Source organism: Phyllostomus discolor, chromosome 5 (assembly GCF_004126475.2).
Source record: "Phyllostomus discolor isolate MPI-MPIP mPhyDis1 chromosome 5, mPhyDis1.pri.v3, whole genome shotgun sequence".
In the NCBI taxonomy this organism is placed as follows: Eukaryota; Metazoa; Chordata; class Mammalia; order Chiroptera; family Phyllostomidae; genus Phyllostomus; species Phyllostomus discolor.
The window spans coordinates 149628670-149644273 of NC_040907.2; the positions used below are offsets into that span (position 1 = coordinate 149628670).

Below are 15604 nucleotides of genomic sequence, written 5' to 3' on the forward strand. Positions count from 1 at the left end.
CGGAGAGCACACCAGCCCCAGGAATCCCCTGGAATGACCTCAATTCCAACCCCAGGGCCAATGCCATGCACTTTAACACTGGCAAAGAAAAACCACAGGCATGTTATAGGTCCAGAAGAACAATTGTTTTACTTCTCACTTTATTCCAAAATAAATTCTGTGCATTGTGACAGGAAAAACATGACAGAAATAATGAACCTTGCTAGTTTGGTAGAAACAATTTGAAATAAAGATCTTAAGCAATGGAGTGTAAGTGGAATTAAAGTAAATGATCTGAAATGTAAGTCACACCTCATTTTATGGACAAAATGACCAAATCTGCTTGTCAAGGTGACTGGACCCAGGGGACTTGGAGTAAACTTGAGTCTCCCAAGGGGCTATGTGACTCACGGGTGGGCATGCAGCAGTGACTGGGCTTGTGGAACCCGTCCTTGGTTACCCGAAGGAGAGGGGTGTGCTGCTGAGCAACCAGGGGCCCTGCCTGAGGAAGGCATGTTCCCACCGTGTATCAAGGTGGTTTGTAGAACCGGTGGAAGGACTCAGAGATATCCAGACCCAAGTTCTCCCATCAGGAGACCCAGCCCTCTCCTGAGCAATGGCCCCGGGCGTGGGAGCAGCCAGGATGCCTGGGAACCTCCTCACAGAAGCCATCGGTGATGCTGGCCTGGCCCCAGCCGGCTGTCGCTGTCCACAGGCTCCCCTCAGATGGCAGGCACACTGCTCCTTGGACCACCCCTTTGGCCTGGAGTTCACGCGCTCAGAGTCCTCTGGATCTCTCTTCTTGACCATGAGTTTTTCCCCCACGAAAGTCCATGAACTTGGGCTTTTCTCTCTACTCCCATGAGATGGATATAGCCTCATTTCTGAGAATAATCTGAAGCATCTCTGCCTTCCCGCCACACTGTTTACCCTGTGCACACACACACACACACAGAGCCCATTGCAGAACCGCCTTCCTTGAATGTCGCCTGATCGAATACACGCAGGAGCAATGGGTGGTCCAACCATGTGGGCCCCCGGGGCCGGGCATGTGTGACCCCAGAGGACTTCTGCTGTGAGATATCAGAAATTCAGGACTGTGTTCCCTCGTACACCCCATTTAAACTTCATATGTATACCACTCAGGCCTTGACCAACCCTCCCACAGAAGCCAGGTCTGATGGCTTTTGGGAAACAGGGTATGAAAAGATGAGAAGACAAGACACTTGGATATCAAGCCCCTTTCCCAAAATCACACACACGCGCACACACGTAAATTCCCACTGCAGTCAAGAACAGGACCCAAGGGCTCCTTCCGGATGCACAGGGGTGTCACCTGGTGCTTCGCTGCTCATTAAACCACGAGATCTGGGAGTTGGGATGAACCTTGTCAGATCTGTCCCCTAAAGAGACAAATCAACCAAAAGTTTTGCAGATCTGCCCGTGAAATCTGGGTTGGTTAAGAAGCAGCTCAGCATCTGCCCTCGCTCCAAGCACAAACCCCTGGGTTTCCAGCTCTGTTCCAGCTCCAGTTCTGCTGTCTGGCAGAGCTGCGTCACTCCAGGCTCAGCCTGGGTATGAGCCACCACAGCGCCCTCCTTCTCTCCATTTCTGCCGCAGGACGGGAGGTGTCCCGCACGGGCTCCTCGCTCCCCGCTACCGTCCTCACGTACACGTGAGCTTCTTCTGCTCCCATCACATCCCTCTCACGGGTGGGCGCTCTCCTAGGATTCTTGAGGACACAAACAGGTTTTAACAAGTAAAGACAGCAAAGACCTCTGCGGCTGGCCAAGCTGGAGAAACAACAACCAGATTTACCCTCCCACCTGCCGCAACCAAATTTCAGACAAACCATCTAAAACCGTAGTTTTTAAGACACTGGAGGTCAGGCCAGGAAGGACAGGGATCCCTGAGAGACGCAAAGCAAGGACAGGCCCACAGGAAGCCGGAGCTGGCTGCCGCGGGAAGGTGTGCAGGCCGCGTGGCACTCTTCTGCTGAATGTGAGCGTGGTGTCTGTTTTCCTGTCCTTTCACTGTCACCCTGCTGGCGTCTTCACCTCTAAAGTGAGTCTGAGTAGGCAACGCAGAGCTGTGTCTGGGCTTTATGTCCAGCTGAAGGTCTCTGCCTTTTAACTGAGGTATTTATGTCAACCACATTTAATGGGATACTGACATGCTTGGTTTTAAATCTTGCTACTTGTTTTCTATTCCATCTGTTCATAATTACTTTGCAAATCGTTTTTTCTGCCTTCTCCAATACAGAGTTTAGAAGTACCTTATTTAAGATCCATGAAAATAATCTGTTGGGATTTATAGTGAAATTACATTTATTACTAATTTTAGGTTGTTTGACATCTTTATGCTACTGAGTTTTTCTACCCAGGAGCATGGCATATACCAATATTCCCATTATTTGGGTCTTATTTAATGTCTTTTACTAAAGTTTTCTTTTTCTCCATAAAGGGATTATATGTTTTTCTTAGATTTATTCCTCAGCATTCTCTCTATATTTTTATTGCCACTGCAAAATGGTATTTTTAAAATTTACATTTTCTAATTCTTATTCACTTTTAGAAATGCAAATTGCTTTTGTGTACTGATTTTGCATCCAGTGAATTTATTCAAATCACTGGATAATTCCAACAATGTATCTGTAGCTAACCACATCATCTGAAAACAGTGAAAGTTTTGTTTCCTCTTTTTCAGGCTCATATTTCCTACTTCTCTTTCTCATCTGACTGCACTGGCTGGGACCTAAAGTTCAGTGTTGACTAAGGGGTACTAGTGAGCATCCTTGGTGTACTTCTGATTTTAAAGAGAATTCATTAATAATTTACCCTTAGGTATGATGTTTGATGTAATTTTTTAAAAAAACTTCATTCAATTTAAGAAAGTTCCTATTTTGTTTTTAGTTTGCTAAGAGTTTTCATACAATAACTGTCACACTTTTTTGAAGTCTTTTTTTCCTACTGAGATGGTCACATGATTTTTCTCTTTTAACTTGTTGGTAAAATAAATCATATTAAATTGATTTTCTAATATTGAATCAACCCTGAATTCCTGTCCAGCCAATAAGAACACCGAGAGCCTCCTTCGTGCCTGAGCTTCCCCGGCCACCCCCCTCCCACCTGCGCTCACACCGCTTCTCCTGCGGCGGAAATGACTCTGACGCCCTGGTTTCACCAGGCCTGTGGGCTGTGCCGTGATACGGAGTGATTCCGACCAAGAGTTCTTACCTCTGCTATCTTGGGATTGTCATCAATTTCTGAAATTTCACATGGCCTCTCACTTTCCTAAGTGGGAAATAAGGAAGGGAGGGAGAGAGGGAGGGAGGGAGGGAAGACGGAAGGAAGGAAGGAAGGAAGGAAGGAAGGAAGGAAGGAAGGAAGGAAGGAAGGAAGGAAGGAAGGAAGGGAGGGAGGGAGGGAGGGAGGGAGGGTCACAGAATTTGCCCATGACCATGATTAAAATCAGCGGTGCTCACACGTAGGTTTACAATCACATTACAACCACCAGAGAACTTTGAAAACAAAGAAAAATAAGTGAACAGATAATAACTCTCTCCTCCCAAAACATAAATAAGAAATACCATTGTGAATTACTTCAAAATGATCCAGGGCTGGCCGGGTAGAGAAGTGGGTAGGAGTGGAGATAAAATAAAACCGAATGAATTGATAGTCAGGTTAATTATATTATTCTCTCTACTTCAGTATATGCTTAAAATTATTTATAATAAAAAGTGCGTTTTTAAACACCAGTGCCACAACTCTATTATCCAGTGGTGCTGATTTCATTGGTTTTGGTGACTGGTATTTTTGTAACCTCCTAAATGATTTAAATGCACAGAAGGTTGAGAAACTACTGCCCAAATAAAAATAGACCACCAGCACCCATACTACTTCTTAATGGTAACAGTTTACAGCTTGTCAACACATCTTTACAGCCAAGATCTCATTTCATCCTTGCAAATGTGCCTGCCTCCTGAAATAAGAGGGTACTTGTTATGACTCCTATTAAGTTGACGTATCAAGGCATAGAAAAGGTTAAGTCCCTTGTCCAGGGTCGTGTAAGTGATAACGTGGCAGAGCCAGGGCTGGAGACCAGGTTTTCCGCCTCCCAGGGAATGCTCGCTGCCCTGAGCACACCAGGAACATTCAGGAACGAGGGGGTGGGGGAGGCGGAATCAGATCCCAGAGCCCACGGGACAGAGTGCAGCACAGCCCTGGGACCTCACTGGATGTGGCTCCGGATGGCCTTTGAGCCCTGACGTGGCTCCTAGAGCAATCTGGCCTGTGGAAGGGCTGGGGTGGGCAGATTCCCACGTGGCTGAGGTGCACCCAAACGTGGAAAAGGGAATAGGGAAGCAGAGCCACATACTCTGGACACCCGCCTGCCTCAGCACCTATGTGTTCCTGCCTTTGCCAGGATTATCTCCGTCCTCTCTATGGAGCTTGTGTCCTTCTGTTTGTCAACTTGAGAAAAAACATCCCCTGTATAGACAGGTGTCTGCCTTGGCAACACATGTCCCTCCTCACCGCTACTCTCTGCTACCCCAAACACCGTCCTTGCAGCCACGTGACAAATCAGCTCTGCCTGGAGCGTGATGGCACGAGCATGAGAAATCGAGGTGCAGGAGCATCCACTGTCTTGTCCTTAGGAAACAGACACAAGTCCTGACACACTTCGCCCAAAAGCCAGCTCACTGAAATACCTCTCTCTTCCTGCCAGCGCGCCCAGACCCCGAGAAGCTGCTAGTCACCTCGGCAGACGCCCTGCTGCTGCTTCTTCTTCGGTGAATCAGCGTGAACAGGAGGGCTACCAGCAGGGCCGTGGCCGCCAGCGACGGGATGCCGGCGGCGAGTCCGAGCGAGGGCCCACAGTCCTGACACAGAGAGAAGCAGAGTCAGGTTCTCCAGGAATCAAAGAAAGGGTCGATCGATGAAAACCAGAACACCACCACAACCTCAAGGACCCTGCGTGTGGTACAAAATCAAAAGGGTAATGAGATATTGTGAAAAATGTTTGCGGCCTACATGACAAATGACTCATTTTCATTCATAGGACTTAATGTACATAGTTTAAGTCAATTAGAAAAGGGATGAGATAATCCAGTCGGAAAATGGGCAACAAAGATGAACAGGACATTCCTGGGAACAGACACACAGAGCTCTCCTCAGCACTGGAAAAGCTGAGGTACAACTCAAAGCAGCAACTAGATGCCATTTTTACCTATCGGTCTGGCAAAAAGTGAAAAGTTTTCTTACATTCCGTACCATTTTGATGTGAATGTTTTAAATTTATTTACACTAAATGCATTGACCACTTAATTTTCAAATTCCCACTTTGTGTTGATCTCAGTGGAAATAGCTGCATAGGTTTTCGGATTTGCAAGTTATCTGGAAATATCAATGATAACCTGCAGAATGTGCATAAATACGGGATTCTCATATATGACATGAATACAGAAACGGACATAAATCAAAAATATCTAGCTTGATGACTCCTCACATGATGAACCCACCCATGCGCCAGTGTTCAGGTGAAATCCAGAGCATCGCCAGCCCCCCAGAAACTCCTCATGCTCCCTTCCAGCCAGCCCCTGTGGAAGGCTGTTTTGAAATCTGTCACCATAGATTAGATTTGTCTTTTTCCAGCATCATCTAGATGCACCGAGAAAGTAAGTATAGCACGTCCTCACTTAACATCCTGGCTGGGTTCTCGGAACGTGGTGAAACAAAAGGCAGAGGAACCAATTTCACCGCAGACTGACCAACGAAAACAAGAGTTAGGTTTCTGCAGCCTCTCACCAGTGTCGCCACGAAACAATGCTGAACAGAACGTCATCCCAGAACCTGAGACTGTAGCTTCTTCTGCTTAACACGTTGTGAAACCTACCCGTGACTTGCACACTCTCCCTCATTTCTGAGCTGAGTTGATTGTAAGAATAATAGTTGAGTCAGATTCTGTGCTTGGTAACAGTTCACACATCAGATTTGTCTACTCCTCCAAACAATGCACAAGGTGGGGAAAGCAGTATCATCCCTGTTTTATAAGTAACCAAACCAAGGCTCTGAAATTTAAGCGACATACTTACTGCTTCTTTCCCGCCTGTAACAACTGGAGAGGACGTCTGTGTGGAGAAAAGAACATATAGCTTAAGAAAACAAATCTGTGGGATGAATGATATACAGGCCAGTCTGTTAAAGGTGAAGCTATAACGGCTAAAGTTCACCCTTTGCTAAACGTCCTATTAAAAACAATGAGTGACCACTGTTGCAGGAAGTAGCATCAGAAGAGCCCTGAGACTGCGAGACTGCTGTGCTGCTGCTGCTGTGCTGCTGGCCAGCAGCTATGCCCTGGTTGCCAGGCAACTCCTTTTAACACTTAGGTAGCAGCTAGGAATGGGTGGCCAGAGGGGAAATGAAGGCAGGGCCCTCACCATTGCAATCTAACAAAGAACTTGATACAAGGAGGCTGAAAGCAAAGGAGGACACACCTCACCCATTGACCCAGGTATCCTGAGTCTGGTTTGGTAAGGCTGCCAGGTGCCCCAAACCACACACGTGAACTATGATAGTACAGGGGGCAGCCCTTGGAAGTCTGTGTGCATCATCGCCACCAGCTGGGAAAAGGAAAACCTTGAGCCCTTGTGTTCATCCCAAGGCCTGGAAGGGGAGGGGGTGTACAGTGCCCAGAGAAAAAGCCCATGAAACAACTTCGGTTAACTGCCTGCCTCCTGTCTCACATGCAGAATGAACAAATAGAGCCTGAAGCAGGATAAGGGTTTGGGCTAACATGCCCCACACATTTGGGTAGTGACGTCGCCCCAGGAAAGATGGCTCCACCTTTCCTGTCAGTCAATATGGAACTCCCTCCCCCCACCCCACCAACTATGTAAGTCCTCAGAACAAAGGACTCACTCTCTGCTCTTGGCTCTTTTTGCCACACAGGGGGTGGGGGAGTGGGCCCTGGCCATTTGGCCTCCGGCCACCCTGCTCTTGCCACCCTTGCTGGTGCTCCCCCATGAGAACTTAGCACTAATAAACTACATGCAAGCTAATAGGCTTGCTGGTCTGTAATTCTTTACTGTGTCAGCAAGTAGGACCAGGGTAACACCATGACTGCCAAACAGAACTTTAAATGACTGTTTCCCAGAGAGAAGAAATGAAATTCATCTACAGGGGGAGAGAATTAGGAAATTCCGGGAAGGTCTTTGTTAGTTACTTGCATGGATTTGCCATAACACCCTTTTACAAATCAAAAAGCCTTTCTCTTGTCCCAAGTCCCCATGTCCTTCCCAGCACACCTTGGGTCTACCTGCCCCCACTGCGGGAGGGAAAATGACGCAGCCTGCCGGAAGACGGGCTCCTTAAGGATGCCTCATTGTGCTCAAACGTGCGATAAAGCGCCTGCCTTTGGGGGATCTGACGCTGTGAACGATCCGCGTCCCCGGGGTAATTCCACGTTGAATGAATGCCTTGCCGTCTGCTGGTGCACACCTCCGCTTAAGGAGGACACTGGGCGCCACCCTTCTGTGAGATAGTTCAGGTAGCAGTCCCACCTGATCAGTGAGTCTCGGGAGCCAAGCTCTACATTAGCATGCCCCATGCAGACTGTGCTAAGTGGGCTCCCGGCCGGGAGTGGGGTGGCCATGTCTCCAGTCACAGGCCGGGGGTCTCCTGCCTTCACCAGTGAGACAGGACTGCCAGCGCCCGCCTCTGGAGTTGTAATGAGCTCCGCAGTGTAAGACTTTGTCACCCCTTTAATCCGGGCAAGGCTCTGGTCGGACCTGTTGCTTAATTAATATTTTCATTGACCTCGTGAATACTTTGGAGTCCCGGGGTTGGGGCTTTGACAATTTTTGTCACTATTTTACAAAAAATGAACTAGAATTCAGAGAAGTTATGGGATTTTGTTCAAGGTTCCTCAGGTAACCATAAATCTACCCTGAACTTGGGCGTTTGAATTCCATGCCTAGGTCACTTGACGGGGGAGTTCCCACCAAAAGAGGAACGTGATAAAGGAGGCATTGACATTTGGTACTTACGTGGTTGCAGTTTTACCTAAATACAGTCTCCGCCCCACCCGCCGCCATATTACCTTAGTGCTGCATTTCCCCACAGTGTTCCATTTCTCCAGGTTGTGATAAGAGTCTAATACCGTTTCAGGTAGGGTGTTCTAACTTCAGGTTACACAAATTCACTTCAGCTGGATTTGACCCCCCTACTGAAAAGGAGCTGACTCTAAGCATTCAGGGTACTTCGTGGAACCCCCAAAATGCAGAAATCTGGCTTCTCCAGGGTTTGGGAGACTGGGAATTTGTCAGGACCAAAGCCATCCCTCCTGGGGTCTCCCCATCTCTCCTGGGCACACGGCCTTTCCCCAGTGCTCCTCTCTGTCTGTCTGCTTCCTTCTTCTCTCTGCAGATGAGCCTTCTTGGCCTCGTGAGCACCTGCCAGTCATACCAGCTGATGCTCATGGAGTGCTCACTACGTGTCAGGCTGTTCACAGGCAGCTCCTGAGTCCGCTCATTTGTTCTTCATGGCAGCCAGGGAAGCAGGACTACCATGAGCCCCATTTTACAGATGAGAAGAATGAGACACAGAGAAATGAAGTAACCTGTGTGAGGTCACACAGTCCTGAGAGGCAGATACTGAGTGGTCTGGCCCTGGTCCAAGCTCTCAACTGCTACTGCAAAACCCCAGCTCACTGTTTGTACTTGATAGTTCACGGGCCAGCCTGCCTGTGCAGCCCTGTTCCCCACTCCCTGCAGAGGCTCCGATGAGCCAGGTGTCTACCTCTGTCCCCTTCCCAGGGCACTGCACCAAAAAGGATGGTCCTGAGGTGGGGACATGACTGCCAGGCAGCGTGACCACCTGTCCCGGTTTTCCAGAGAGGTTGCCTGGGTTGTAGCACATTCAGTGTTAAGGCCAGGGACCCAGGTAAGTTGCCTTCAAGGGTGGGCCAAGCCAAGATAAGATAGAACCCAGGGTCTCTGCAGAACTGCTGAGTTTAAGCAGTAAGGGGGAAAGTTCCAGCAGTAACCATATTAAAAGGTTGTGACAGTTGAAGAGAGGGAGGGGGAATTTCTCTGCAAACAACAGGCAGAGGCTGTTGAAGCAGGGAACTCAGCAAGTCAAGGGGGCTCAGAAGGCAGGATCCCACCAGGAGAGTGCTGCAGGTGCCTGGGGAGGGGGTTGAGGGACAGACCCCCAGGGCAGCCAGCAGAGGGCAGCAGAAGGCTGGCAGTGAGGGACAAGGCTCTACCTTCCTGCCGCTCTCCAGAACAGTGCCCTCACGTCACAGGAGACCGTTCCCTGGCTCAGGTGTTCTCTTACCAGGTAGATTCCGTTTATTCTCTTCAAATAACCACGTGACTTATCAGAAACATTTGGTGCAGCCAAATCCACTAAAAACCGGGCCAGGAAAACGCCTCCAGGAATCACAGCAGCACTGCGGCTCAGAAAACAGCCCTGGCTGCATCCTCCCCACGCGACCCAAGAACGGAGACGGACAACCAGGTCTGGGTGGGCACTGTGACCCGCCACCCACTGAAGTCGCTCTTTCACTTGCAGCTGAATGTCATAATCAGGAGCCAGAAAGTGTTCACACTCGCTGACCCCGAAATTCCCCTTGTAGACTACACACGAAGGAAGTCATCTTCGGTGCAGACGGGATTCATCTGCGCCTGCATTTATCACACCACTACCCCTAATCATGATTACACAACTCAGACAACAGTGTGCTTGCAGAAATGTCACGTGGCCGCCCTCAGTTATGGTTATAACGGCTGATGGGAAACACTTCCATGGAATTATATGTCGGGTAAGAACACAGTGGCGTGAAGACAAGGAAAGTCAGTGTTTCCCCCGAGTCAGCCAGGACCAGAAGGAATGACACTCTCTGCTGGTGGGAACATGGGTGAAGTTTCCTTCTTTTTTGCTATTTTTCCTTTTCAAACTATATGTTTATAATTTTCAGCACTGAAAAAACTTCTCTCGGCAGCCCGTGGCTCCTCCTAAGTGCCCCTGGAGAGCGGGACTCACCGCCGTACGTGGAGTTTCTGTGGCTGTGTTCCAGGGGCCTCGGGTCAGTTCTGCACCGGCGTTTGGGGGGTGAGCAGGGACTGCTGTACTTACCGTGTTGGCTGGCAACGTGAAGTTCAGTGAAAAACTCTGCAAAGGAGAACAAAACTCTGAAGCTCCCAGGAATGGTCAGCCAGGCCCCCCGCCTCTCCACCCAACACCACTGATGCTGGCGGGTCCTATGAGCACTCACCCATCCCTCAGTCTCAGCCCGCCCACGTCCTCTCCCAGTCTTGGCCCAAGGAGAGGGCAGACAAGCCTGAGGTCCAGGTTCTGCCCTCAGCGTCAGGGCAGTCTTGCGTCCTCTCCCCTCCCAGGTCCTCAGCCAGGGCCAGACTAAGGGGCCAGGCAGCAGGGCTACTGCCTGAGGGATCCCAATCCACAGGGGCAATACACATGTTACTAGACATTCAGCAAAGTGCTGAAAATAGTTTCTTTCCCCCCTGGAATTCTCCAAGGGAGGGAACTGTGTGAATTTAGAAATACTTGGTGCTTGCTGCTTGCGTTAGGAAGTAAGCCCCCTCTCCCACCCACCACTGCCCCTGCCCAGGTGAGAGAACCTGAGAAAGACAAGGCTGTCATTTTTGCTGAGTCCAAAGCACAGTTTCCAGGCTGGAGCAGAGCTGGCCAGGATGATGGAGAGAAGCTCACCCTTCTCCGCCCTCCCCGACTCAGCACCCAGCCTCACCACCCCCTCCTATGGAGTCAGTATTTAAAGTTTGTGGGCTCAATGGGCACCAAATGTTTAGCCTGCTGGGTGCCCTCTCCCTGGGTCAGGTTCTGCCAAGGGCCTGTGCTGGCCCCTTCCCCCTCCTGTCTTCATCTTCTGTCACCCTAGTTTGGGCTCGTCAATGCCACTCTTTCCAGGCTACTCGTTCCCAAGACCAAGATAGACACTGTTCTAGGTCTCTATCTATCTAGATAGATAATGTCCTAATGTTCTAGGACATTAGAGCAAGAGGGACATCTGGGCCACCACAGGTCAGGGTCCTCTTGCTTGAGAGACCAAACCACTGTGGTTGGTTGCTAACACCAGCCAAGCCGACGGACACTGCAAGGACGCTGGTCACTGCACTGGGCACAGCTGCCCGGAGCCTCGTCTCATCCGGGAGTGCTGGGCACTGACGTCAGCAGGCCCAACACAAAGCTTCCTTTGGGGCCCAGCAGACGGGAGGGGCAGCAACACACAGGCCATCGCACGTGCTGTTTATCAACATTTGGATGACGAAGGTTTTGGCCAGTTTCAGAGAGACACTCATGTTTTGTAGAAACACACTACAGTGCTCTCACGGAGAGAAAAACATCGCGTAAATCTGGGTGGAGAAGAATGTGACGCAGTGTTCTTTAGAGGCAGCTGGGTGGGGTGAGGCAACCCTGGGCTTGGAGTCACCGCATCTGGATCCGAGTCCAGACGGAGCTACCGAGTGGCTGTGTGGCCTTGGAAAAGTGACTCACACTGTCTGGTCTCAATTTCCTCACAATAGTTCTGTCCTCCCAGGTTCTGGTTTTCCATCCTCAAAGTGGGGGTATGACTAGCTTGCCCTGCCCACCTCACAGGATAAGTGCAAAGAACGTAACACCTGGGCAGCTCCATCCACACCGTAAACCACTCTAGGAGTGTGAGGGGTCACATGGGGCCATATTCTTCCTGTCCGGGCCAGCAGGGAGCCAGGCACGAGGAAGCCGCATGGGAGCTCTTTTTCAGACAGAAGCACATACACGGATCCGCCTTACTCAAAGTACTGGAATTTGGAACAGCACACTAATTGCTCCGATGCACTTACTGTTAGTCTAAGCACAACATACTACCTGTGTGATGGCTCCTAAGGAGCATTAGGGTCTCTTGTTAGAAGAGGGTGGCACTGGTTATGAGGTTGCTGTTCTGAGGGGGAGGAGGGATAACTATGCATCATCACGGAGGGCGTGCTGTGTGTCCGACACCAGTGAAGGGAGGGCGAGCCCTCCTCCCCACATCGTGGGCGAGGGGACTGAGATCAGGTCGGTTTCTGCAGGTCGCCAGCTGCTCAGTCAGTGGCAGAGGCTGGGTCACACCACACACCCTCCAAACTCCAAAGCCTGAATTCCACCCTTTTTAATCGTCTCTTTTATACGGAATCTCAGAAGCCTCTTCTGTTTTCCCTCTTCACTTAGCAAACTTCACCTGAGTGAGTCACAACCAAACATGTTTGCGAGTCAATAAAACAAGGCGGGAAGTTTCTGACTCGGTGGACGAATATCTACGCGGCTGACCAGGTGGCAGAAGGCGGACTGAACTCTGGGGATGAGGGCGAGGATCAGCCCCGTAGCTGCACCTGGGAAGTGAATTTAGCTGAAACATCTGCTCTGTGCCCTTACTGTGTGGGGGGTGTCACAGACCAGACCATAATATTAAAATAAAGGATGAGATGGTCAAATGGTTGGTGAGAATTTTACAAAAAATGGTTAGTATTTTGCACATAGGAAAATAATTTAAAACCAATCCCCCTGACTTTATGGTACCGAGGAAAATGTTACATGAGAATGAGAGAGGTGAGCTTTAAAAGCCTGGGAATGGTTTTTGTGGGGAGAGAATGAAGGTTAGCCTGGGCCAGAGGTGCTGGCCATCACTCACCATCCCGACGGCCTCCCGAGACCCTTCTCCAGACGCGATCCTCAGCAAGCTCCTTCCTCTCTGGAGTTACTGGCTTGCCTCTCGCATTTGTAGGGACATCCAGCTGGGCGAGCAAGGGTGGCAGGGCAAGAAGTGGCTCTAAGAGGGCCCTGGCCAAGCCATTTATGGTCAGGGGAGTAGCCAAGTCCTCAGCCCGTCCCTCGGGGAGATGGTCTCCTGCTCCATAGCCGCTGTGTGTGGCCAGGGATACCCACCCTCTTCGCCTTTACTTCCTGGCCTTCTCACTTGTCAGGTCCCTCCCTCCATGACACCTCCACATCAGCAAAGAACCCAGAGCTGGCCCTCGTCCGAGGCTCCTGCAGCTGGGAGCTCTTTAGAAACGATGCGTGACTGAGGCTGCGGCAGCCCGGAGGCTGGCAGCGGCGCCTCGGCCATGATGGAGTTGGCACGTCCCCAGCATCCCTGCAGAGGGTGCCCGGACACGGGGTGGGGACCCGCTCTGTGCCTGTGGCAGGACTGCAGCTGCCACAGGGAACACACTCCCGGCCAGAGAGCTGCCTGCTGGTGAGTTTGGCCTCACCCCTTTCCGCTCTCACACTCTGAAGGGGACCCTGCTGGAGCTGCAGGAGGCTGGAGGAACCACCCACATGGGTGGCTTTTTATTTCGTATGAGCTCTCTGCTAGGAGTCTGCTTCTTTAAAACAGTGAGGGAGTCGGAGTCATGTGCCAACAAAACAATGAAGTTAGGACCAATAAATCTGATCATTTAAATGAGCGCATTTCTTCGGCTAGTTAACAAATCTTTTTGATTCCTTCTATTATTCTGGGCACTGCTCTCAGAAATGGTGACGAAGAAAAGTGAGGCCCCAACTCGTAGGGACTGCAGGTCCCAGCGAGGACAGACGGACAGCAGTCGCTGTGGAGGAGCCAACAGGCTGGAAGGGAGGAGTGAGCAGTGACCCGGAAGCAGTTGCTTTGACATTTTGAGAGATGACTTTCAAGCTGCGGGTGAACCGTGAGAAGAGAGCCCCAGGCAGAGGCAAAACCCCGGGGCTGAGGCGGGCACGGTTCCCTCACACACGGAAGCCGGTGTCACACCTGGAGCAACAGAAACCTGGAGTGACCCTGGAAGGAGTTAACGACAGATCAACTTAGGGACCTGTGGTGTGAGCACGCTGGGGCAGGTGAGATTTCTCCTGTGGGGCAATGGGAAGCCTTTCAAGGGTTGTAAGTGGGAAGGGAGCCTGACCTAACTGATGCTGGCCAAGACCAGCTGGCCTCTCTCTGTGGGGCCTGGGTCACAGGCGGCAAGAGTGTGAGCCCGGACACCAGTTCGCAGAGTCCAAGTGAGTGGTGGCGCTGGCTGCCCTGGGGGGGGTGGGGGGCGATGGGGCATTGGGGAGCAGTCAGTGGGGTTGGGGCTTACTGTGGAAGCAGAGGCAATGAGATTTGATGATGGAAAAAATGGGGGACAGGGGCGGGGAGAGAAGGTGAGGGGAAGAGCAGAATGAAGCCGGCCCCTGGGTTGGGGGCCCGACTCTCGGAGCAGGTGGAGGCCCATTTGCTCTCCGTTCGCCAAACCGGAGAAGCAGATGTGGCGCAGGGGATGCAGGCAGTGGGGAACTAACCTGAACCAGACCAACGTGGCCTCTGCCTCAGGGGGGTTCCAGTTCCCGAGGTGATGTCTGAACGGAACCTATCAGCACCCAGGCGCCATGGAGACGCGGCCCAGGGAAGTCTGTACTGGAAGTCTCCACCGCCGCCCCTCTGGAAGCGGCGCGGTCGGGGGTCCCTCCTCCCAGCCTCCCTCTGAAGCTGTAAGATGGGGACGGTGCTGCCGACAGCGCCTGGACTACCTAAACCAGCACATCTGGTACAAATTACGCTGCTAACTTCACTTGGCGGGCCTGGAACCACGCCCGGACCAGACAACAGACCCAGGAACCTCAGCTCACAGTCCCAGAGCCCGCCGGTCGGGCTGTCTGCGGGTGGGCAAGGCCGGCGAGGGCCTTTCTGACTTTTTGTTGGCTAGGCACCCGCTGATCACCAACTCTCACTCCAGTGAACGTGTCAGTCCTTCAGAAGAATGGCTGTGACCTCTAGTGGGCGGTGCCCTGGACTAGGTGTCTGGGAAGATCACGGCCCCTGGCCACGAGCATCATCACAGGCTCTGATTGGGAAGAAGGGGGTTCACTGGTTGGGTGCAGTGGAGCTCCGGCAGGGAACCGGGCTCCGGGAGGACAGCGCCAGGTCGCTCCCGAGGCTTCCGCAGCAGGGCCGCCGCCCAGACGGGTGTCCAGATGTCCTCCAGGGTAAACGAGCTCCAAAATAGTTCAGCCCCTTTCGCCTGGATCAAGACTCCAGTTCCAGAAAGAGGACCTTCCGGTCTGGCTCGGGTCTTGAGCCCCAAGAGGACCTGCCGCCTGGCTGCAGTCTGCCCAGTGCTGACTCCTCCAGTGCGAGAAGCGGTGGTTCTGCAAAAGGACCCTGCCGCCCTCCCACCCCCACCCCGGGGAGGGGGACACGGGTGGAGTGAGTGGGCGCTCCGCCTCTGGAAGTGTTAGGCTGAGGATTATTTCCTGAGATATTGCAGAAGGAATGCCCGTAGCGGGTGGGAGGTTAGGGCCACCAACGCTGAGATTCTCTGATCATTTCTATTATGCCACCATTAACATTTGCACAAGCCCAGGCACGCTGATGCCTTGCTGGCCAGGTGGTCAGTTTAAACCGGTGTGGCTCCGTTGGTAGGAGCCTCATCTCATAGGCTGAGAGGCTGCAGGTGTGATTCCCGGTCAGGGCACACACCCAGGTTGTGGGTTTGATCCCTGGCTGGGGCATGAACGAGAGGCCACAAATCGATGGCTTTCTCTCTCTCAGCAATGAAAACATGTCCTCAGGTGAGGATTTCAGTAAATAAAAATTTAAAAGT

At 51.5% G+C, this 15604-nt stretch overlaps 1 protein-coding gene across 1 annotated transcript; it reads right to left on the bottom strand.

Moving 5' to 3' along the window:
* Positions 1-107: 107 nt before the first annotated feature.
* OPALIN (oligodendrocytic myelin paranodal and inner loop protein) lies at positions 108-13278 on the bottom strand. Its single transcript, XM_028513506.2, has 6 exons — positions 12676-13278; positions 10119-10154; positions 6074-6109; positions 4739-4861; positions 3216-3272; positions 108-1711 (listed from the first exon to the last, which is right to left on the bottom strand). Exons 1-6 carry the CDS (start codon positions 12676-12678, stop codon positions 1535-1537), a joined length of 432 nt encoding a protein of 143 aa, XP_028369307.1. The 5' UTR covers positions 12679-13278; the 3' UTR covers positions 108-1534.
* Between the last annotated feature and the right edge of the window lie 2326 nt (positions 13279-15604).

What these genes read in the sequence shown, in the direction of transcription:
- OPALIN (XM_028513506.2), bottom strand. An exon ending in TTACAGGCGGGAAAGAAGCA is followed by an intron (nt 4,862 to 6,073) that starts GTAAGTATGTCG and finishes TCTCTGTGTCAG; the next exon opens with GACTGTGGGCCCTCGCTCGG. An exon ending in GCAGCAGGGCGTCTGCCGAG is followed by an intron (nt 3,273 to 4,738) that starts GTGACTAGCAGC and finishes TTTCCCACTTAG; the next exon opens with GAAAGTGAGAGGCCATGTGA.